The sequence below is a fragment of the Ambystoma mexicanum genome, chromosome 2p (genome assembly GCF_040938575.1).
Source record: "Ambystoma mexicanum isolate Mex_15411 chromosome 2p, UKY_AmexF1_1, whole genome shotgun sequence".
In the NCBI taxonomy this organism is placed as follows: domain Eukaryota; kingdom Metazoa; phylum Chordata; class Amphibia; order Caudata; family Ambystomatidae; genus Ambystoma; species Ambystoma mexicanum.
Window position 1 is genome coordinate 419,693,936 of NC_090923.1, and position 24,202 is coordinate 419,718,137.

At 45.9% G+C, this 24,202-nt stretch overlaps 1 protein-coding gene across 4 annotated transcripts in view; it reads right to left on the bottom strand.

Annotated features, from left to right (window-relative positions):
* The window catches only part of FLNB (filamin B), a 626,251-nt gene that overhangs the window by 143,158 nt on the left and 458,891 nt on the right, over positions 1–24,202 (bottom strand). For 2 of the 4 annotated variants that reach the window (XM_069643780.1, XM_069643779.1), the window contains exons 25-27: positions 21,863–22,030; positions 18,634–18,729; positions 2,843–2,966 (exon numbers count right to left, since the gene is read on the bottom strand). In XM_069643780.1, the coding sequence (XP_069499881.1) occupies positions 2,843–2,966; positions 18,634–18,729; positions 21,863–22,030 (388 nt within the window). The remainder of the gene's footprint in view (positions 1–2,842; positions 2,967–18,633; positions 18,730–21,862; positions 22,031–24,202) is intronic. The other 2 variants (XM_069643783.1, XM_069643781.1) reach the window with 1 other exon arrangement.

A 24,202-nucleotide genomic window follows, 5' to 3' on the forward strand; every position in this document is an offset into this window, starting at 1 on the left:
GTTATTATTGGTACTTGCTCAGTATCCCAATTCGTCAAGATACCTGCCCAGGACCTGCTAAGAGATATTCCACTTGTTGATATTTAGAATAAAAAGTATATTGTGTCGTTTTGGAAACAAACATATGTCTACAAGCAGTCTGTAACAAGGAAATAACGTAGATTAATAATAACCCCTTTAAAAGTCATGTTAATAGTTTAAAATATGTTGTGGCTTTCAGATAGCTTCTCCTTGCCTCTGCAGTAAAACCTGTTGGCATACATCTCTCCTCAACAAAGAAACATGGATCTCGGTAGGATAGCTCAGGGGCAACGTGCTCGCCTTGGAAGTAAGACTACAGAGCAACACAGGTTCGATCCCCGGGCCCGGGTCCGCGCTTAGAAACCTCTGGGTATTGAGCGCATTATAAATAACCAATCATATCGTAACTGTCAGAGAAAAAAGTGAGAAGCAAGCAATCTGCATTGATGTAGTAAAGTGATCTAGGGTCACAGGGTGTTGTGCTTTTGTCTGTTTGGGCGATAGGCCTTCTGCTGTCACAGCAGTAATACGTGATTGCAGTTGGATAGCGGTGCCATTTATTTTTCTTTTACAGGTTAGGAATGTCAGTACGAGGCAGTATGTTAAGAGGACACTGCAAGCCACTGGAGTTCTGTAAACGTGCAGAGGCAGGACGCCACAGGCGGAGAGCCTTTATGAGGTTGGGCAAGTGACAAGGTGACTTGTAATAACTTTATGGCAGATGGCTGGGGGCGTTAAATAGCTTTATGGACTCGCAGCTAGGACGAGCATTATGGGCCCGGAAGAGCGAGGGCCTTTAATGAGGGACCATTGCGCTGGGTATGGTGCTTGCTGCAGGCAAAAAGGAGGCTTTTAGAACGCCATCAGTCTGTTTATGGAAATAGAAAATGGATAATCAAGCAATACATTGAGGAGAAGGGCAGCAAGGAGGAAAGAGCTTTACTAATGTTCAACTCTACTTTAAACTAAGCTGGGCATTCCCGTGGGCATTGAGGGGGCAGTAAAGAACGCTGGTTCCATTGTTGGCAGGCTGAGGCAGTTGGTGAAGATGAGGTGGTAGAAAGGAAGGAAGTCTGAACCAGTTGGTTTTCCGTCACTTTGCAAAGGCGCAGACCATTGGCTTTTGTAGAGCCCTGGGGGCCTAGCAGCTGCTTATGGATAATGTATTCCTGAGGCCCACGAGGGACATCATGTCACGAGAATCTAGTTCTGCATTAGACAACATCTGCTCAGCAATTACACGCAGGGACTTCCATGGGCTGTTCTTTCTGCTAATGGTGTGTATTCTTCTGGACAGTCCTTTTCTACAAAGAGACATGTTGGGGTGTCCAGTGCGTTCATGTGCTGCTCTGGTAGTTGGCATTTCTTTGGGGGAACAGTTCAATGGAATCGAGGGGGAAGGGTGCATCTCCTGGAACTTGCATCTTGAAGGCTGCTGCTGTTTTTTCCTGTGTTAAAGGGTGGGGGCTGGCAGCTTTATGGTGGCATATATCTGTGTGGCTCGTTCAGCGGTATGAACAGCGACAGCTCGCTCTGCGCTCCTCCCGTCCACGCCATGCAGCATGGAGTCGGATATCATAACACTTGATTGCAGGGTGATCGGATGGTCTCTAATGAAAACGCTGCTAGTTTTCCGTTTCAACAGCTCATATTTGCTAATGTAGTAGGGGTTGTTGGGTAGGACCTCTGCCCTCGTGTGTAGGCTTTAATGATGGAGGTGACAATGTGTCTGGCAGTCTAAGGGCCTATTTCACAGAAGCGCTTTATAATGACACAACCCCATTGGAAAACGCTGTTTCTTAGCTGTTCATTAGGTTTATAGTGTGCTTAAAGGCGGGGGCTGGGGGAAGGGGTTGCTATTAGGCCTATTTAGGCCAGAAGTGATGGCCAGTGGGCTGAAATTCAGAGCCCGATGAATCTCGGACTTCTGCATACATTTTGTGCTGGTAATTGTTTTATGAAAAGTGTGCCTAGAAACATTTTGATGTTCTCCCCAGGCAGCTCCTACAGGTGCTTCTTCTCCCCAGGCAGCTCCTACAGGTGCTTCTTCTCCCCAGGCAGCTCCTACAGGTGCTTCTTCTCCCCAGGCAGCTCCTACAGGTGCTTCTTCTCCCCAGGCAGCTCTTAGGGGTGTTTTTACTCCACAGGCAGCTCCTACAGGTGCTTCTGGTAGCACAAGGAAGTATATCCACTCAAAGAGGCGATGTCGAAATGTGACTTCATGCAGGTCTACTCCCTTTACAAGGAGAGGGCTGCGTTGCGCATCAAAAGAAGTGGGTGAAATATCCTCATACCCGCTTGCCCTCCAATTCCCAGGTGATTTGACTAAATGCAGGGTTTGTAGCTGTAAGACATCATTCTATTAGGACAATCTCCCAGATGGATCAGTAGTGAAATTAACTATCCATCTGATCACCTACAGAAGGGCCATGAAAGGTGCTGGGTACTATATGTGTTGCTACACGGTGGCACACATGTTCACTACACTCTAAATACTCTGGTCTCATTCAAAACGTAAACGTTATAGGATGGAAAAAGAAAAATCATGTTACACTGGATTTATGAAACGTACTCCATTCCAAAATATTACTTTGGCCCAAGAAACATCTCCTTTCCAAAGACCCTGTACCAGCATTGATGAACACTTCTTGCAAACCACCAATCACCTTTCACAGACTGCCAATGCCCCATTACCATAGTCTTTAACGATGGTACATTAGAAGTGCTCCCCGATCCCTCTCTAGCACCACCCATCCCCCTCCCCCACATACAGGCACTTTCTTCCCCACAGATTCACGAACCTACTACTCATGTAACCTACCTCCGAGGGATTTCCTCATCTGCATACTGGACAGAAACCGTGTATGGACCCTCCTGTGTTGGGGTGTACTTTACTGTGTGGATGCCATCCCCATTGTCAGCGACATCAACAGGCTCCACCACGCCTAAAACAAACAAGAACAGCATTACTTTGCTCAGCCGGACAGACAGGACTTCCTCCGGTGTGGCTTTCATGCATCTCCTAGCGGGTAAAGCCAGCCCCGAATTTACACTGCACCGGACACTGGGCCTGGCAACTACCGGAAGCAGCACCTGCTTTACTCGAAAGTGTTCCAAGAGAACATTTACATTCAGCCCACAATGTTGCTCTAGCAAAACATGCTGCCAACAGTTCTTTTATATTCTATATTTTATATATCAACTCAGATGGCCCTTTTGGTTGTGCATAATACTCTAATTGATACCAAGAAGTGGTGCGTGTGTATGCGCACGTGCATGCTCATCACCGTTATGGGCAGACAGTCCGTGCCTTCCTCATCCACCTCCACGTTATCCTGCCCTGCTGGGCCAATTTACACAACATCCCACTGGCTCCCCTCGCCTTTTGTTCCAGGTCAGGTGCAAACTTGGAGCCATGGGCATACAAACCTCTGCCACCCCTGCTATTCCTTCTGCTCAACATTTACCCAATTTCTTGATCCAGGGAAAAGTTGCATTCCCAAATGGCGCCCAATGGGGTTAGTTGGATGCGCAAATCACTTCTGCCCATTACATGCCCAAAGGCTGATGATCAGCTCTGCTGGTGGCCACCGAGGATTTCCAGGAGCATCTCCTCGAGCTTTGGAGGAAGAAGGGACACCATTTCCACACTAATCATGGGATTAATCTGCCGATAGAATTTCCAACCATGACCAGATGGAGGGCAGTGCCTACTACTAATATTTTAACATATAATGCCTCTTTCCCTTCCACCTGCTCACCACAATCATGGAGTTCTCTTGGAGAAGCCCCCCTTCTGTCTCACCACAGCCGCCCTCTACTTATTCCGCACCATATCATCTTGTAGTCTCGTCACCCAATCTACATCCTCGTGCACCACCTTCAGCTCGGAATACTTTGATACGCCTTTGTGAGCTCCCCTAAGCAGCCTCGCCTTTCCTGTGCTCCATGATGCTCTACCCACATCCCTGAAGCTATCCAGGTGATCATTTCTTATGGTAGCCCTCTCAATACTGACCTGCACTCACTCGCTCACTTTATCCAGATCAGGAGACCCTGTTTTTGATTTCTCCATCCAAGCTGGATACAAATGGGGGTTCAGCTTGCGTTTCCTCAGCAATTCAAAAAGTGCCTCAAGAGGGGCAATGGGATATTGAAAGACACTCCTCATTAATGCTCTCGACCAATCTGCTCCAGTACAAACTGCTAGCCAGATTGATTGCATCAACATGCAATTTAGCCGCTCAACATATCCATACTCTTAGGATGATATAATGAGGTGGTGGTGGCGGCGGCATGTACAATTCCGTTTCCCCACATCAACTCCTGAAATTCTCGAGAGACCAACTGAGGTTTATCATCTGCTCCCTGCTTTCTTGTAAACCCTCCCTCCAAACCAAAGACTTCAGGAAATGAATAATGCTGTGAGAGTTAACATTTCTCAATACATTTCAAGCCACTGGGAAAACGGGTCAACAACCACCAACAAGTATAAATCTCGTGCCCCATTAAGCGGTCTCACTAAATCCACAGCAATCTCATCCCATGGGACATGGGAGCTGTGGTTACTGTCATAGGTGTTGTTCTGGGGTGTAGAACTTTGTCACTACCTGCACGCTGTTCTCTGTAGTCTTCCACGTTTTGTTCTATGACGTTATCCATTCTTGGACACCCAAAATACATGCTAATTATGCAATGTGGTCTTACCAATTCAAATGTCCAGGAATCCCCAACTCCCCACTTTGTTCCTCATTTCTTCTGGTACTACACCACTCCATACCCCTGCACAAATAATGTTCTTGGATACTTAATCTTTCACTTTCTTGTATTCTTTGACAGTTGGATAAGTGACATCCGATGGCCAGATGTCTCCTACATATTCCTTGATCAAACCATACAATTCAACCACAGACATGCAGCTCTTAACTATCCACTGCCGGAATCGTCCAAAAAGACAGTTCAAAAGCCTGAATGCCTGATTTGGCCGAATTTCGGCAGTTCTAAAATTCTGAACGGCTGAAAAATGTGACCAAATCACACATTCGGTACTGGGAGCTGCGGGGGTGTGCCCCCACACTCCTGCTCACTATATTGTGAGCAGGGGATGCGAGGGAGTCCCCCGCAGCCGGTCCCGAAAAAAAAGGAAAGGCCCTGCAGCGCCGATTCCCGATCACAGAAGTGAAAGGGAACAGGCATCGCAGGGACACAGTGAGTCGACAGCAAGGTAAGTAGAGGTTTGGGGGTGTGGGTAGGGGTGTGGGCGGGGCCAAGTCGGAAATATTCAGGGGAGAAAAGACCAAAGGTTATTTCGGAAAAATAATCTTCAGTCTTTTCTCCCTCGAACATTTCTACCTCGGGCTTTCAACCCCAATCCCCACCGCCAAGGCCTCTCGTTCACTTACCAAATATCTTGTCTTGGCATCCGTGAGGGATCGAAGCAAATCCCACCATATGCTCCTCCATTCCATCACACGGCACCTAGGCCTCCTTCACTCGCATCAGTATATATCACAACTTAAACTCCTCTTTAAATCAAACTGCCATGGGTTTCCCCCCCCAGTGCCAAGGCCTATTTTTGTACTTCGCCATTCAATGCCTTCTAACATTTTCTGTTTCATTAACATGGGTGCTTTAGACAAGTCCTTTTTTATGAAATAAAATTCCTGATCACACTCTGCAGTCCAGTCAATTATATTCTTTTTTTGTGAGCAACCTCGTTGTTTTCGTTTTGCTCATCATGCCTTTCAAAAACGTGGCATATAATCCCAGGAATGAGGCCAGTACCATCAAGACTTCAGAACTTGGCTGCGAGACAAGCAACAGGCACTCTATGGTTCTCATATCACTCCTGCGCTACGCTCCCTTCATTGGCTGTCCGTGGCACAACGCATTCTGTTCAAGTCTCTTTGTATTGTTCATCGGGCTCTTCACAGTTTAGGCGCAGAGTACCTGTCCGCCAAATTTGAACGAAAAACGATATGTCCCCAGTCGCCCTCTCTGATCAGCCTCCTCTGGTATTCTCTGCGTCTCTCTCCATCGCTGCTCTCAAATGGGCGGCCACGCCTTTTCTGTTTCAGCAGCACTGCTGTGGAACAGCCTTCCGCCCACCATCAAACTTCTGTCCAACCATCGAAGACCCCTCTTTTTTTAATTACTGCCTGTGACCTTGCTTGGTATTCCTCTTTGTTGTGGTCTCTCTCTCCAGTGCCAAGATGCCTTCTGGTGAACGTGCGCTATATAAATTACCATAACAAGGACATGGTAGCACTGGCAGGGTTACCGCCGGAATCGTAATAAGGCCCCAGGTCATTGGCAGAGGGTAAATCACAGATGCGCAGTGCATGGGCAGTCAGAGATCTCACGTTGATGAGTGCTGCTTTGAACGCAGTACCTTCAATAAGGCTACGGTTGGGTGGTAGAGGATTCTGCTGAGGTAGAGGGGAGATCAGTGGTGTCGACTGAATCTGAGCCTGCGAGATGGATGTTGGGCATGTGAGGTTAGAGATGCGTGACAGCAATGCCATTATGTAGCGGCATGGTACAGGCAGCATTGAGAGAACAGGTATTGTAGGCGAGCCGATATGGGAGAAGGTAGGTGGAAGTATCAGCCATGTAGGTCAGTGGCTCCCCACTCTAGGCAATGTTGGGCAGGCCAGTGAGGTGGGTGGCTAGGGTGGGCATGAGATTAAGTGAGTTACTGTTATGGCGCGGCGAAGGGGCAGGCGTGCCAAGATCCATTCCAGTAGGCGAGGAAGCCCCCAGAAGTATTACGTTGGATTGAGTACTAGGTCTGTCTGTATGCAGGCTAGGGTCTAATGTAAGAATGCAGTCTGCAATGGATGATGCCGAGTACTGGGGTGTAAGTTGGGCACATCCATGAGGGCTTAGACTTGGGAGGTTGTGAGTCAAGTGGTGCATGCCATTCAAATATCGGTGTCTTGCGCTGAAATACCCCATGACTGTTGGGGGAACGCCCTCGCTATTAGGCAGTGTGCGACAAGATGTTTTAGGCTGTGGATGTTATGTATAGAAGGCATGGATGCTCTGGGTCGATGTAAGCCGACGGCTGCACGACAGGACCAGGATGCCGGATAAGCTTCTTTGAGTTACAATAGTTACAAATGTTTTGCGATACGAGTTGCTTGTTTCTTAGGAGGGTGCAAAGCGGTTTAAACACGTAGGAAGACTTGCTTAAAGAAACCATAGTGGCCAGACTTGGCGTGGCACATGCTTGGTGGAGTGGCATTTTATAGGTAGCAGTTTGTGAGGGCGTTTTTACTATCCGTGGAGGGTCAAGTATACGAGTCAGGGTGTAGGCGTGGCAAGTACAGGCTTGGAGGTGCTTATTTCTGCAGCTGTTGGATGGCGGAGTGGCAATGTGGTTCGGGGGACATTTTGTACGCGATGTAAGGGGAGAAGCCTTAGTGCACCTATGCACGAGCTAGATGGGTGTTGTCTGTTGCAGCATCCCAGAGGTCGCTAGCTCAGTATCTTTAGGGACATGGGAGGCTTGAGCAGGACAAGGTATTACGGGCGGCAGAAAGGCAGTTGGGATGATAGAATCAGACGGTGGCAGATTCAGTGCCATGGAGAGTTTAATACAGTGTTTAGAGTTGCGAATGTGGATGTACTGTTGCTGATGAGACGAGTTAGGTTGACCGTACACGGTCAGACAGGGCCAGACAGAGGATGTCTCAGGCCTTAGCAGTTGGTCTTTGCAGGGGGCCGACATCAATAGCCGGCTCCCATAGGTCCTGGGAATATGATCAGGAATGGGATAATTGGTTGCAATTAGAGGTGGGCTATAGGCCTGCATCACATCAGCTGGGCACCTTGCAGAAAACACAGCAGCCATTTTAACAGGGCCAAATTCAAGTATGGGCAAATTCTAATCTTGATATTTTTCGGCAGGGGTCTACATAAGATAATTAAAAGGAAATCAATTGTAGCCCATCTGGGCTTACCTCACAGAATATTTTGTTAGTTTTTTCTGTTTCAGCAGTGAGGATGGTGCAGCTCTCCTGAGCTGGGCTGCTGGCTTCACAGGAACAGGGCCAGGCCGGGGATGTCTGAGGCCTTAGAAGTTGGCCCTTTGTAGTATTTGAATGTATTCCTTGCTGCTAGTAATCTATACATGATCTTTTGAAGGACATTGGCTGCCAACACCAATCCAAACTGCGTCCCCTTGCACCTGGATGATCCAAAAAGTATTAGAACCATGGTGAATTGTATTGACTGAGGATGCAATCGCACCAGATGATACACTGATCTGTGGTCCAACAGAACCATGTTGTCTGAGCCAGTTTTGAGATTTGGATTTTCTAGAGTGAACAGCAATAGCATAATCCCCCACCTCACACCTATAGGAGTAGTAGCAAGGTGGCGTAGAACTGCTTTTTATCTTTATCGAAAGGTTTGAGATGCATTAGTTTATGGTTCTGCATCCGTTGGATCATTAAGTCCTTCAGTCATCAACCTCCTCAGTTCATTTTCCACTTCAGATTTAAGTGCCAGTGGAATGGGGCTGACCTTGGCAATAGTGCGCTGTGAATTTCTATTTAAGTTAATCTGATGCAGAAAATCTCCCAGACACCCTACCTCTCGCTTGAACACACCGAGTGTATAGGCAATTATGTCATCTACAGTTTCTTTATGTGTGTCTTTTTCCTTCAGCAAAATCTGCTCAGGATGGTTTGGATCCCCAATTTATATCAACTTGATCTGTACTCCAGCCTGATCATACCAGGGCAAGAAGTTGCCCTCTACTTTTTTGACAAACATTCCCATGGTTTCCCTACCACGGGATCTCATTTCTGCTTCAACTTGCCTTACAATTCTTATTGGTTGTTCTCCATAGGCATTGGTACACATTATTGCCCGATTCAGTGTACAGCAAAAGTGTGTGTCTAAATTGATAAAACAATCTGCCCAACTATCCAATAATACATCAGTTTCTACTCCACTGCCCTTTAATTGCATTAAGTACATATACTTCCTCTTCTACCGTTGGAGCAGCTCCCATCATTTGATCCTTGGAAATTTCATGAATGCTCTGGTGTTCCGACTCCCGAATCTGATGCATCTTGCCAAGTGACTCTTTTTCCCCACACACTGGGTAAACTATGTGTACTTCCATGCACTCTCCGTCCTAGGCTAGAAGGCTGGTACTGACACATCTGAAGCATTTTCTAAGGTTGCCAAACTGATTATCCTCCCATGGTTTTGGTACCGACATTCTTGAGTCATCCATGTTGTTGCGAATTCTGTATGAACAAAGAATACCCCCCTTTCTCCATGCAGGTTTATCCTGTCTGAGCATCATTTTCCCAATACCTTTTTAACAATTCTCTCCAGGATGCCTTTTTAAGCAATCGCACTGGTTTCTCCCGTTCTATTTGTGTCTACACGCGGAGCTTTGATGCAACTCTGTGTGGCCCATTTTTGCTAACTTCATGACGCGGTCTGATGAAGGGTCCTCTTTTCTCGCTGAATTCTTCACCGATTTGACTGCTGATGCACTTTATTATTAAATTATCTCTAATGTGTTCTTCCTGACAGTGGTCGAAAGCACATTTCATAGCCAACCCTTCCTATGCTGTGACAAATTACTCTTTGTTCTCAACATGTTCTCTAGTAGCAAATTGGTATTGAGCCAATAGTTGTTTTCCCTTATCATAAGGTTTGTATACATTCATTATACGTAGTTCAATTTAATATCTATACTCCGCTCTGGAATATATGGCAGCCTTTTGAATATTTCTTGACCTGCATGTCCGAGGAAATGGAATAACAGTGCATCCTTTCTTTTATTGGGTCCCTATTCTGCTAAAACATTCCTTCCATTTTATAAGTGGATTTCTGGGGGAGGGCAGAAACAGTGTGGTACCTGGTATGTTGGCCATTCCGTCTGCTTTATGTTCTTTTCCTTCCCTCTCTTTTCCCCTTTGTTTTCTCACCCCTTCTTTTCTCACCTTTCCCATCCTCATCACCAGTGTTACATTGGAAGTGTTGATCATGTGTCCCTCTGGGAAGCATGCATCTCTACTGTAAAAGCACCTCAACATGGTATGTCAGTACACTCCTCCTTGTATTTCTTTATATTATTTAGCAGTTCCCAATGATTGTTCACAGCTACCCTCGCCACTAACCACCGACCGCCTGCTTCTAGAATCTCCAACCCTTCACCATAGTGAGGGCAGCCTCAAGCTGTACAATGCTTGCTACTAATATGCATACATATAAAAGGCTAGACTGGAATCCTTGGAGCATGGTGCCCCTATTTTGTAGCATCACCATATCCTTGAAACAGGTCTTTTGAACTGTGAGTCTTACACACCCAAAGGATCACCCAGGATTCCAATGGCTAAGCTGAGCTGACCCTCTTCTTGCGTTTGGGCTTCTGGGTGCAGGCGGATGGAAGATTTTATCTTGCCTTCTTGCTAGTGTCAGTGTCCAAAGGAAAGACACAATAGAGACACCCAAAGAGAATTGGCACATATAAATGGGTAGAAATATACGGTGAGGACTGGCACAACAGTGGGAGCAACAACCTTTGTTTTATGGTTGAGTCGCATTCAAATTGGCTTTCCCACTTGGTGTTCCAGTCAAGACAGCAGAGCATAAAAATACATTCTTAAAAGTCTTTGTTTGAAAACAATGAACATTGAAGATGCTTCAAAACACTAAAGCAGCGTCCACCCAGGGCCATCTTGGTGCAGAGGAATATAAGTACCACTAAAAGGACAACATCCTGAGATCTAAAATAATAGGGTTTTCAATGAGCGCTTAAAACGCATGGTGTTTCTCTGTCGCCCGGAGAGAACATGGCAGTGTTGTTTACCTCACTGTGCCCACCACCAATTTCTCACAGGAGGCCTTACTTTCAGTCTGCTACTGAACAGCGAGTAAGGGATCGTGATTTGTGCAGCACTATTGACAGATTTCTCTAAGGTCTACCCCTCTGCCCCCTATACACTGCTACCTGTACCCCCATAAACTGAGGATTAACAAGAAAATCATCATAAGTCTCAAATTACTGGGATTTATAATACACACCACTGCCATTTGCATGTTCTCCAAGTGGGTTAACCAAAAGACGAAATAAATCACAGTTCTCATAAAGAAAGAGCAGACAAGGTTTTGTTATCTGGTCTGATGCGAATAGGCATCTGCCATGGCCGTTGCTAGATAGATCATGATTATTAAAGTGCCGGATAACAAAATTAAAAGCCTGGAACATTAAGTATTGCCGAAGGTAGTGTGCTGGTAAATATAGCTTAAGTTAAAAGAGCCTTTGTTATCCAGACCTTCCTAACAATCTCCCCTGTGGAATCCAGAATATTTTGTTATATGGCACTCTTGATTATTTAAGGATGCCTAATGCCTTATAATAATGGCAATACAAATAGCGCCCAAGCCACTTGCAAGATGCAGACTGATGCCACCTGATGCCACAATCCAGTATATGCGCTTGGCCACATCTACAGAGGCTTTAAATGCACAGTACCAAGAGATGTCCTCCCTATAGGAGGGCAAGTAAAATAATATTTTACATTTACACACATTTAGAAATATTTTCAAATGTAAACTGATGCCCTAATGGCCCAACCAATATGATCAGAAAATATATTAACAATTCGGCAGCATCCATGCATAAAAAAGTGGAATTTGAATGATATGAAAGGGAAACCTTATGAAAGCCTATGCAGTCCTTATTAATTCTGATCACACTGCACATCCACCAAGCCAAATATAGTAAAAAAACAAATCATCAAGAGTAACCCAACCTTGTGATAGAGGACATTGATCCAGAATTATCTTAAATGTTACAGGGCCGGTCGTAGTCCAGATACCGGCACATCACTTTATGAAGTGTTTATGCTTTCCTTCATGTTTACCACTTAGCAGCATGATTTAATCACAGGCACAGCTATAGGATTCACAAAATAAGTAGTGTTCATTCATATAAGTCAGCACAAACATGATTCATCAAATCTAACGGTATAGAGCTGTTGGTGGTGTCTTTGTCTTAATTAGGTTAGGAAGAAGAGCTTTGGCAAGAAAATCTGTACATAAGCACATACTGCTCACTGGGCAATGCCAAAAAAGGTGCCTTGCAATAAAAGATGAGGTGCTTGGACGGATGCATCAACCAGGGGGCAAAAGGGGGAAATGCCCTGGCACACGATTACCAGCGTAAACATTACTGGATAGAGATGTGGCGTATTTGCCTATGCTGCGAGATTAGCAATTTGCAGTGCTTACACCCGGGGGGAGGGGGGCGAAATGTTACAACTGTGCGGGTCCCACCGTATCCAGCTGCAAAATACCTCACTAATATCAGGGTTGTCCCAAAAGCTTTGAAAACTGTGGTTCTTAAATCCCTTCACAAAAATCTCTCTCCGATCCGCCTAATTTCAGGACTATCTTTGCTCTTCCTGCTCCCGCTAAGATAGTGGGCTCATGTCAAATTCCATCGGTTCACTGTGCTGAGGACCACGCCCTGCTCCATACTCTTCTGGCAGGTTTTTGTCCTGGCTGCAGCACCAAATCCTTTCTAGTGGCAGCACTTGAAGAGCTTTGCAAAGATATAGATTGCCAGTGGGGTCTGGGCACCGAAGCTAGATCTGCCCGTGGCTGCAAACCCGGTTGGCCATTCGGTTCTTCCAGATCCCCTTTGGTTTTATGGCATCTAAGGTAAAGTGGTGGGTGGCTTCAGCCTTCTCTGCCTGACAAATTCCAGTTGCTCTCCCTTCTCCCTTTTATGTCCAAGATCTATAACTTCCCTGGGGGCTTCAAGAGTGATCCCCCCTTATCCCTATTCTATTTAATGAATAGATTAGGCACCTTAGCAATCTAATAGTCTTCAAGCTCATTTTTAGAAAACATTATGTTGAGGATATTTAGGTGCTCATCTGGCCGTATAATCATGCTCTAGTGGCAGCTGAGAAACTATGTGCGCATGACGTAGAATGCTAGATGAACATGAATAATTAAAAATTAAACAATGATAAAACTGAGGAAGTGTTGTTTGGTAACTGCTTGGCAGCCGGTTGCCCCAGGTTCTGGCCTGACATTGTGTCGTGCCCCTTTCTGGTGGCAGTTATTTACAATCTGGGAGACTTATTTGATAAGCAGCCCTCTCGTCCCCCAGATCAGATCATTCCTCTTCTTGTCCCATTTCAACACCCTCGCTGGACAGTCCCATCCAGGCTGCACTACTCAAATGCCACCAATCTGGTTTCCACAAGGAAAATTAAAATGATCTGACATGCTGCCCCAAACACCCTTTGAACTCTAATAAGCGGCATCACATTAGCTTGTAAAAGGTGCTGTATTGTTCATCGCTACTTCTTTCTTCTTGCCTCTCTGCTATTAAATCATGGATGTCCTCACACCTCCTTACTCTTAATGCAGATAAAACCGAAGCCCTATTCTTCCATGCCAGCACTCTTCCTCCTCCCTGCCCTCCTCCTTTCATTCTATTTCCCCCTTCCAAACTCCCCTTCTCTCCCCACGCCCGCAACCTTGGTCTCCACATTTACCCCCACCTCTCTTTCTCACCACATTTCTCTCACTGCCAGATCTTGCCGCTTCCACCACTACAACATCCATAAAGTTCGTCCCTTCCTAATCTTTCATGCTACTAAACTCTTAATCACCTCCCTCATCTTCTCCAGACTCTACTGCTCCATTCTTTTCTTTGGACTCCCTTCCTCTCACCACTGAAATCTATCTACCACTCTGCCATCCACTCCCTCTGCCTTCTCTCACCTTACGACTCACCTCCTCTTAACTCACTAGGTTGGCTCTCTTTTCACTCCCAGCTCAAATTTAATGTCCTCTGTCTAGTCTTCAAAGCCCTCTATGGTCTTGCCCCTCCCTACCTATCCTCACTTCTCACCCCCTTCTATACTCCTTCTCGTTCACTCCGTTCTGCAGATCTCTTCCTTCTCTCTCCTCCTCCTCCACCCTGTGCCCCTTCCCACTTCCGCTCCTTCCAACTCCTCGCTCCTTTCCATTGGAACCGCCTACCCCTCCCCGTCCACTGTATTACCTCCTAAACTTCATTCTGCACTTCTCTAAAATCCTATCTCTTCCACTCACCCCCTAGCATCTTTTTGCTTCCTCTCTCACAACTGTTTCTACCTCTACCTACACCCCTATCCCCTCTCTCAATATGGTCCCTCTCCATTAGCGCTTAACCTCATCAATAATGTAAATTGTTCCTTGTACTGTTTTCTGGTTTAGATTCAATTGTCATGTATTGCTTGTTGTATTTGCTTGTTCCTCTTGTAAAGCACTTTGCATTAAAGCACTATATAAATTAAAATAAATACAAAATACTTCTATGGCGATGGCCCTTGTTTTGCACCTCCAGCAATATTTCCTTAAGAGGTTGCTGCATTCCTGCGGTCATCTCCTTATGAAGGTGTCTTGATTTCACAGGTCTCACAGTGGAAGCAGATGATTCTCTGCATTGGCATTCACAATATGGATGGGCACCAAATACCATCCCAAATCCCTTGCTCTCAAGCATCATTTTTAATTTTGCTATTCAGGGATCCTTAAGCACCACCTATATGTAATCCAAAACTATTGCATTGGAGTGCAGCTAGCCGAGAGATCAAATGTGAGGGGGGTCACACAGCTTGGGGGTGTTGTTGGTTAACTACCCACTCACACATTGACTCTTCATGCTAATCCCTATTGCCATTGCCACCCACTATCTGCCCCTCCTTGCTTAAAGCACATCGTCTTGTGCTCTCTTTGTACTAGCTCTTTCAAGCAGTAACATCACAATTTGATCTGCCACTGTTATTACTAAGCAGTCTGTGGAGAGAAGAATTAACAACAGCTGAAAGTATGCTAGGGGTGGAATAAAAATGCCCTAACAAAGTGTGCCTTCGGGCCAGTTTATTTCTCTTCTTATTTAAAAAAAAAACAAATATTGAGAAAGACATTCATTTTGTAGCTTGTGTATAGGAATTGGATAGGCATTTGCCAGACTACTATCAGAACAGGTTGCCATTTTTTAGCCAGGTGGTGGCATTCGGGCAGTGCCTAGCAAACAAAACTGTTGGCTCTGCCAATGCTGGTCTTTCCTTATTGTTTAAGCTGGGCATTTTTGTGAAATGGAGGGTCTGTTCACTCTAGTCCACACTTCCACTCAGTGCCAAGCACCCCATCCCTGATCTAGGCCGCCATTTACAAAGCGGCTGGTAGGGCATGATGTATCCTAGAACTGTAGCCTTGCAACCAAGAAGAAATTGGTGCCCTTTATGGGATAGGACAAACAGCAACTATGTGAATGGGGCAGCCAGGAACAGCCCCAGCCCAACAAACGTTAACCAGCATCTCCAACACGAAATAACCATAAGTAGTAAACTCGGCAGCAATGCCCAAGAAAGCCAGCGGGCAATGCGTCGTATAAAGCTAAAGAGAAAAAAAGGGACCTCAGGGCCGCCGCAGTAGCTGCTCCTGTGGAGTGCTAGGTGGGCTCACAAGGGAGCCATCAGGGACTCTGGTAGTGTGACCACACAATTGATTCATCGTAAGACTTTGAATTAGAGGTTATGCGCCTGGACCTTTCATCAAATGAAAGGGCGCCCAGGTTCAGGGTTTGTCTGGCAGCCGTGGTGGAGTGGATGGGCAACAATTGTCTCAAGCTGAATGGTGACAAGACCAAGGTGTTAGTGGTGTGCCCCCTCTTGTGCCAGAACTCTTTAAACTCCTCTTTGGCTCCTTTCCTGTCTCTGTTCCAGTCGTGAAGGATCTGGGAGTAAAGATCTCTGCCACTCTTTCGGCTGAAAAGCAGATCAGTGCTGTGCATCGGAAAGGCCATCGCCAGCTGAAAGTTCTTCCTCTCATACCCGTTCAGCTTCAGGCTCTGGGGGTTGCCTCTCTTGCTCCATCTGCATTAGATCACTGCAATGGTCTCCTTCCGGGGAAACCAGCTTACTTCACACATCAACTCCAGGTTCTACAGAACTCTGCAACCAGAGTGGCTATGTCAGCCCCTCGTTACTCTCACACTACATCGGTACTCCGCCGTCTTCACTGGCTCCCTGTGGTCAACCACATCCTTTTAACGTCCCTTTGTTTGGTACATCACGCTTTTTATGGCGTGGGCACGGAATAATTACAGCTGAAATTCTGCCCCTATATCCTGTCCCGGCCTTTGCGCTCGGCCTCTGGTGTTTTGTCGTGGTTCCATGCGTCAAGTTTGTGCGGATTGGAGGCTGTGCAATTTCTGATGCTGCTGCCAAACTTTGGAACTCCCTTCCTCTGTTCCATCAGGGATCCCCTGTTATTTATCCTATCCCTAAAAAAAAAACATCTGTTTTAAGGCTGGACTTGATAGTTCTCTAAGTTTGCTGCTCTAGCGCCATACTGCCTTTGGGCGAACAATGCGCTTTATGAATTCTCGATACATACATACATGCTATCTACCATCTTACATTTCAACTGACCTCATACGGAGGATGAGGGTCTGTGGTCAACCCTCTCCAAACAGGCAGTACTTGCGAGTATCTGCAGAGAGTACATCGGCCCGGCCTCTGGGAACTTCCAGGAGATGAGAACCTGTTCCATACAGTGTGCTCCAGTGCAGGAATTGTATGCCTGCAGCACAGAAGCAATTGTCAGGGACAGTGGTCGAAGTGGTGGAAGCAGTACTCCTACTTTTTTTTTAAATTACGTTTTATTGTTCCTATACTTTTATTTAAAAAAAGAAACTGTTCCGGAATGGTTTCGTTTTAAAATAAAAGTGTAGGAAGAAGTTCAAACCTGTACTGAACTGAACGTTCCCCCTAAACAGCAGGTGCATGTGTTTGGGGGTTTGCGTTGTGCGTGGGAGGGGACCTGGCAATGGGGTTTGTGGGGATTGGGGGTAGGCCAGTAGGGAACATTGTTCCACTACTTTTTGTACACTTTGACCACTGGTCAAGGACCATGTTTTGGATCCTAGTTTGAGGAGGCTTCCCCCCACCCCCGCAAACAACCACTGAGTTTCCCTTTTCATTTCTATTTCTGTCTCCAATTTGTATTATGCCAGAATCTCATAAATAGATTGAGACTTGATTTATTCTTAGTTGCAAGACGGCATTTTCGGGATACAAAGGTGAATACCCACAAGACCATTCATCGCCAACCAACCCACAAGCACCCTTCTAGTACACTCACAAAAGCCAAACTCTGTGTTCCACACATCAGCTCTCACCGATGTCCCATTCTCACATCATCATTCACAGACGACAAGACAGAACACTAATCGCCTTACTTCACCGACAGGACAGGACAGGAGATGACAAGCAGCAGGCAGACTAGAAACATAGAACATCCTGCAAGTGCTGCTTAATCTAGGAAAAACCCCTTCTCTTAAGAGGATGAAGGGTGCAAAATCACCAACAGGAAAAAGTGAAATTGAATTCTCCAGGAGCACTATGCATTCTTAAATGAAATAACTTCTGGTGAGACTCTGGCAGGTCCCAATCAGGGAAGGGGAAGAAGACAGCAGGAGAAATGCAGAACAAGGGTAACTATGGGATACACCAGGAAGATATAGGGCCTCATTACATGGAATGCGGTAAGGGTTTACCGGTACCAGTAAGGGCACTGGTACTGGTAAACCCTTACCGCCTTACTACAAGGTCCCTTTGCGGGACCCGACCTCAACGGCTGGTTTTACCAGCCGTTAAGGAACGGGCCCGCAAAGGGACCTTGGTGCCAATTACGGTACCGCAATTAGATCCTTCCCCATTCCCATTGAGCCCTATGGGGGCAAAAATGGGAATGGGGAAGTGCCTTGGTGAATGGGGAATTACCACCCCCGCTCACCTTGGAGTAGGGCGGTACTTCCGCCATCCACCAAGGCGGACACGGTAAAATACCGGCGGCAACCATGGCGCTAATAGCGCCATGGTTACCGCATACCATGTAATGAGGCCCATAGACACTGCAAACAGGCTTCTAACACCCATGTGTTTCTAATTTGATGAATCAGGGTTGTGCTTCTTTTCTATGAAAAATTATTCTCACTGTGCTGGGTATTTTTGACAGAGCCAGAACGAAATTAGGACAAAGGCAAGATTAAACCTGTAATGTATGCATTAGTGCAAATGTATATTTTGCATTTAAATAAATAACGTGTCTGATATTAGACAGCTTGGAGAATTAATTTGGAGACAGCAGTGGATGTGCTGTATGTGTGACATGCCAATGAGCTATAAGCCATTCTTAACTGAGCCAGAACCCCAATAAATAAAAATTAAAAAGAAAAAGGCCAATCAAAACCCATGTGATCTCATTTCCAGTTAACAATTTTAAAGCAAGATTAACGTGTGTAACGTCATAAACGTTCCCCTTTCATTGATTTAAGATTCTGCATGCAATCAATCGGTGCAATAATCATAGAATCAGCGAGCGATATCGGCCACGAACATTTGCGATACCAACTTTATTACTAATAAAATGATTCACAGGTGTTTATAATCATTGCTGCTCTGGCTGCATGAAAGCGATTTGGCTTGTGCAAACGTCATCAGAAGCTTGGCGCCTTTCGTGCTTTGCTGTGAAGCTCAACATGGACAGCATAGGTGAAAAGGTTCTAACCTGTCTCACTAACATCACCCCTCGGATCACCTTTAAAGAACTCTGAAATCACTTTCAATGGACTGCGCCAACCACCATGGGAATCCGTTTCTTCGGCTAGAATCAAAACACTGTTATTTCAGTCGCAGTAACCAGCGCATACATGGATTGTCATCACCCACCCCCTTGCGCCTGCCACACGGAAGTCTACCATGCTCAAACACTCCTCCTACATTCAAACAATGGCTCGCCATCAGTACCAGCACACTAGCTATGCTGGCGCTGCGTCTCCTTCCCAGAAGAACCAGCATTCCATTTACACTAGATCAGTCAAATTAGAATATTTCAACAGGTTTTAAGGAGGCACAAGTGAATACTGTTATACTGGACATGGATTAGACCACATAAGTAACAGTTTATCTGAAATTTCATTAGAGTTGGTTTCCAGTTATTATTTTATAAAATTTCTTTAATGATATAGCACAGACAGCTTGCAAGCATCAGGGCGCCGACATCGAGACGATTCGACATAATACTCAAAAACACAGGACATGGCACTCAGTAAAGTGTCCTAGGTCCGGCTTATTATTTAAAGAGGCGTGTCTTGCGTATTTCTGTTCTGGCCTTAATGAGATGGGCAGATTATTCCACATCGTGGCTGCTTTGTATGTGGAATGCTTTTCAGAGTCCATTACCTTTCTTAAATCTGGCTATTTCGATATAACCTTTTGAGTCTGACCTAAGAGCCCGTACATACATGACCAGTTTGCTTTTAAAGGTAGGATGGGGCCTTCCCATGGATGCATCTATGTGTCAGCATCAAAGCCTTAAATGTAATTATTTCCTTAACAGCTAACCAGCGTAGATTCCTTCTATCATCACTGATGTGTTCCTTTTTGGATTTCCTTTTTATGATCCCGACCGCATTATTTTGGATGGTTTGGCAATATGACCCCTATGTGCTCCCAGCATAAGGGCGTGGCCATAATCCAACCTTGATAGGATGGTGGCTCTGGCTATTGTTGAGCAATTGGCTTCACTCAGGTAGGGGCAGATTGTTTGGAGGAGCCGAAGATGGTATGAGCAGTTCTTGCTTAATTGGAGAACGTGGGCTTCTGCGCTCAAGGTTGAATCCATGTACATCCCTAATGTTTTTACTTTGTCTACCACCTTAATTTGGGTGTCGTTTATGGGAAAGGATTGATATGAGCGGTTAAGTTTGGACCTGGCATGGTTAGAGCCAAAGACCATTAGCTCTATCTTATTTGCCTTTAAACACAGCCACAGTTGTTGTTCATCCAGTTCTCAATGGATTTTTAGACTCCCTCCACCCTTGCGCTATCTTGTTCGTAGTCCCCGCTCATCCCACCTTGAGCACACCCCTTGCAGAACAGAGGCTCACCCCTTCCAACTGCCCCGGGCCAAGCGGGCGCTTTCTCCAATCTTCCTGATCCGTCTGCTCCCTTCATTCATATTAATGGTTTCTCGATCCCTCCCATTGCGACCTCCTACTTCGCCTCTACCCCCAACGTTTGCTCAGATTCCACCTCCTGGATACCCATAACGCCTCCTGATTCACCCTGCTCCACCCCCTCTACTCCCAACATCAACTGATGATCCATCCCCTCCCACTAATGCTTATTCCCCTGCCTCCCTCCCTCCGTCAGCCTCCTGACATCGCCTCTTCACTTTCCAGCTCCTAATGTTACCCATTTCCTGCACTTCTCCGCTTAATGGCGCCTCCAAACGCCACCTCCTCAACTTCTCGCACTGCCTCTTCTCCAACTCTATACCTACCTCTGTACTATCATCTCGTCACACCCACACCAACCATTTCCCTACCCGGCATCGATAATTGGGAAATCCGCCCCCCACTTCTCTGCTTCCTTCACAGGTCTGCATTTAGGTGTTTTCATTGTTCTCCCTTTGTTAGGTTATAACCTGTTTTTGAAGTGATTAATGCTTTCAGGTGTTCTGTTTCATTAGCAGGTGTTCATATTTCATTAGAAGGTGTGTGACGCACTCTACGTACTAACATTATCAATCTCACTGTCAACTCGCGCATGCATCGTAGAGAGTGAGCCACGTTCTGGCACAGACTTGGTACTCAGTCACAATGAACACGTATGAAATGGAGTCATAAGTATAACGTTTGCAGCCCCATATGCAAATGTCCAGGATCTTCACGATTTGCAAAGTCTCCAGTCGATTTTACTGCACCAATGCAGAAAACCGGATTGGATGTGGAGCTCTTGTGGAGTGTTACAGGCCATGTGACTAACCCCTGCTATGCGCTGTAGACTAGGGAGGGGCGGCAAAGAAAATCTTCCCCAAATCCCCTCCCCGGACCCATGATACTGTGGGTGGAGGTACACAGCAGTCTTGGTCACCATAGCCTATGCCCCCCCCCCCCTAAAGCCAGACAGGGGATTCTGTCACAATCTATTCTCCAGCCTTCGGAACAGTCTGTCCTGATGCTCTTTTACAATTCTGTATTCTATATAGTTCCTGTAAACCTGTGCCCTGGACATTAGTGATGACGTCCCACCCGCTACTGGATTCCCTACACTTAAGGGACAAGCAAAAAGCAGTCAAAGAAAATTCTGTTTTCCATGTCGATTTATACAGCTGTATTAGGATGGTGAACAATTTGATTACGCATTTCGGAAGCATACTTGCAGCAAAAATGGCAAAATGACTCTAAAAATCATGAAAACGTGAAAATAGGTACAATATTTGGTTCAGACTGCAACAAACCAGGAATTCAAGTTAATAGTAGCTCATTCTGATGCAAGCATTCATACATGGATGCATTGAGTGAGAGGAACATGGTGTGCCAAACAGGCAGCTCTTGGGGATAAGTGGCCAAGACACCGGGGACACAGGCGGCTACTGCAGGACTGTTCACAGGGGTTTCCACTTTGTCTATCCTTCAAAAAAAATTTCTTTCAGGTGGGAGTGATCACAGCAGGTTTTCCTCAATGGCTTAGTCTGGGTAAGAAGGCCTGGCCAGAAATGACCAGAAACCACACTGGGTTAGAACAAGATGACTGAAAGACAATATCCCCCTTTGTAGGCTGCCCTCACTTGTACCCCAAAGGCAAGGCGAGATACGTACACCAAAGGCAAGTCACGCAATTTAAATATTATTTGTCCAGGCCACAAATTGAGTAGTCAATACGAAGTCAAAATATGCATTCAACAATAATGGAAAATCTGCAAGTGTAGCCGAATAATGTATGGTGCTTACCTCTAGGGCCTTGTACAAGCACTTTGAGCGGTGCAATGCCTGCTTTACTGGAGTCCACAGTAAAATACTGAGGGATGTTCGCCCGAACTCCTGCTCCCACGCCAGGACCTGAAACTTTTACCTTGCTAGGATCAACCACATCTTTCACAGGAACTTTAAAAGGACTGCCTGTAAAATAAAAACATTGACATAGGTTAAGGAACTAGGACAATGCAGTACAATAAATGTCATTATGAGGCCTACATAACCTTTAATGAACTATTCCAATACCAGAGCGCTTGTGTACCCCTGCGGCACACAATTCGTCAAACATCTGGACCGGTGTGCAAAAGACCATAAACCCATTTTGTTTACCTTGCCGGCATGAGACCATGGCATATCGCATGCCAATAGACCATGTAGGAGATTGCATCATATACATATTGAGTGAAAAAACTTAGGTAAAACAGATCTAAGATGATCAGATTCATTGCAACAAAAGCTAGGAAATGCAGCGTGTGTGCGATTGCAACAAAAGCTAGGAAATGCAGCGTGTGTGTGATTGCAACAAAAGCTAGGAAATGCAGCGTGTGTGTGATTGCAACAAAAGCTAGGAAATGTAGCGTGTGTGATTGCAACAAAAGCTAGGAAATGCAGCGTGTTTGTGATTGCAACAAAAGCTAGGAAATGCAGCGTGTGTGTGAAGGGACGACCATCTTTACTTGCAGTCCTCAGCCGTAGATCTCACCAATAGTCATGTTCACCTTATTGTTGGTCCACATGGGCTGAGCAACGGCGGGGTTGAGGGGCTGTGGGAGGAGTTAAATTGGTCGTCGGTTACCACACCTGCTACATTTTCTGGGTTTTGTTGCAATGAATCGGATTATCTTAACTCTGTTTAAACTAGCCACTGAATTTCAAAGGTTTTGTTATGCTATATATTCTCCAGGATTCATTAGCAATGGCAAGTGCCCATTGTCTTTGGCCGTGGCCAATGTCAGTGTTGCACCAATTAATATAAATAGACTTTGGCCCATACCTCAGTGTCTAGCAACTAACTTCATATCAATGTGCATGGCCTTCAACCATGGCCAGTGGTCACAGCATTTGGCCCTGTCCACTCTCCTTGTTGCAACAACTATGCCAAAAGACCTTGGCCAAGTGGTTATGGCTTTCAGCCATGGCCAGATGTCCCGCCCTACGGCCACTTCCCATATTCCCCAGCCTCCAGTATTGCTCTAGAGTCTTTGAGCTGCTGCTTGATGCGGACGATGGGTTTATGAGAAAGGTTGGTGTTTTGAATACTTCACTAATCATCTTCTTTCTTCCCAATATAGTTAGAGACCTGTCGGGTATATGGGGACTATTGTCTGCAGTTCTGTCCCCTGGGGGTTTTACAGACACACAGACACAGACGCCCCCCCCCCAAAAAAAATTGGCAAATAGCCAAGAAAACAGTGCGTGATACTTCTGAATTTTACAGCAAGTTTCATTTTAATCAAAACACAATGGGCCTCATTACAGGTGGTATTAAAGGTGTTAAGGAATTACCCTCACCACTTGTGGTAACAGTGAAGTCTCCACCTAATCATGAGTTTCTTTTATTCGCTTTGCTAAGTCCCACCATACATCATTGGGAATGGCGGTACTTCTGCCAGTGATGTTACCGCCAGCGGGAATACATTTATTTGACAGTAGACCCCTAGAGAAGGCAATACACCACTGAAAGAACCGTCCGAGCACCCTAGCGCCAGGGAAGGTAACGGGAGAGGCACAGAGACCGTTGGGGGTCCAAAGGTGCAGGAAGTAAACACAGAAACCTGAGGGCGTCCTCACATCTACTCCCCGTGGGTCCTCTTCTCAGGTGGCCAGGGAAAGGCAAACGCTTTTGGATCCCGACTGTGAGCGGAGAAGGGAGGGAGGATCACCTGGGTGTAGGGTCCTTGGGGATTGGGGTTGAGACATCCTTAGGTGAGACGTGGTACCCCTCATTTCCATTTCTGGAAGAGCCCTCAATCCCAGATGCAGTTATGTGGTATTGCTACCCCTGTCCCACTGACGGAGAAAACACCAGGAGATTTTACCAGTATAAGAACAACAGGAGGAGGGTGAAGAAGAGAAGGTTTAAGGGGGAAACAGGAGAGACATGGTATCCCCCTTTTCCTATTGAGAACCAACCTAGCCCTCCCCTGGCCTTTATGGGCTACTATAAAACATCCTACCTCATTTTCCCACATTCATCCTATGACAGTACTGGGACGAGGAAGGGGCAACTAGGAGTAGTGAACACTAGTAAGTCAATTCACCACTGTAGTACTGGGACGAGGAAGATGCCTGCAAAGTACTGTAAAGGTCAGGCAT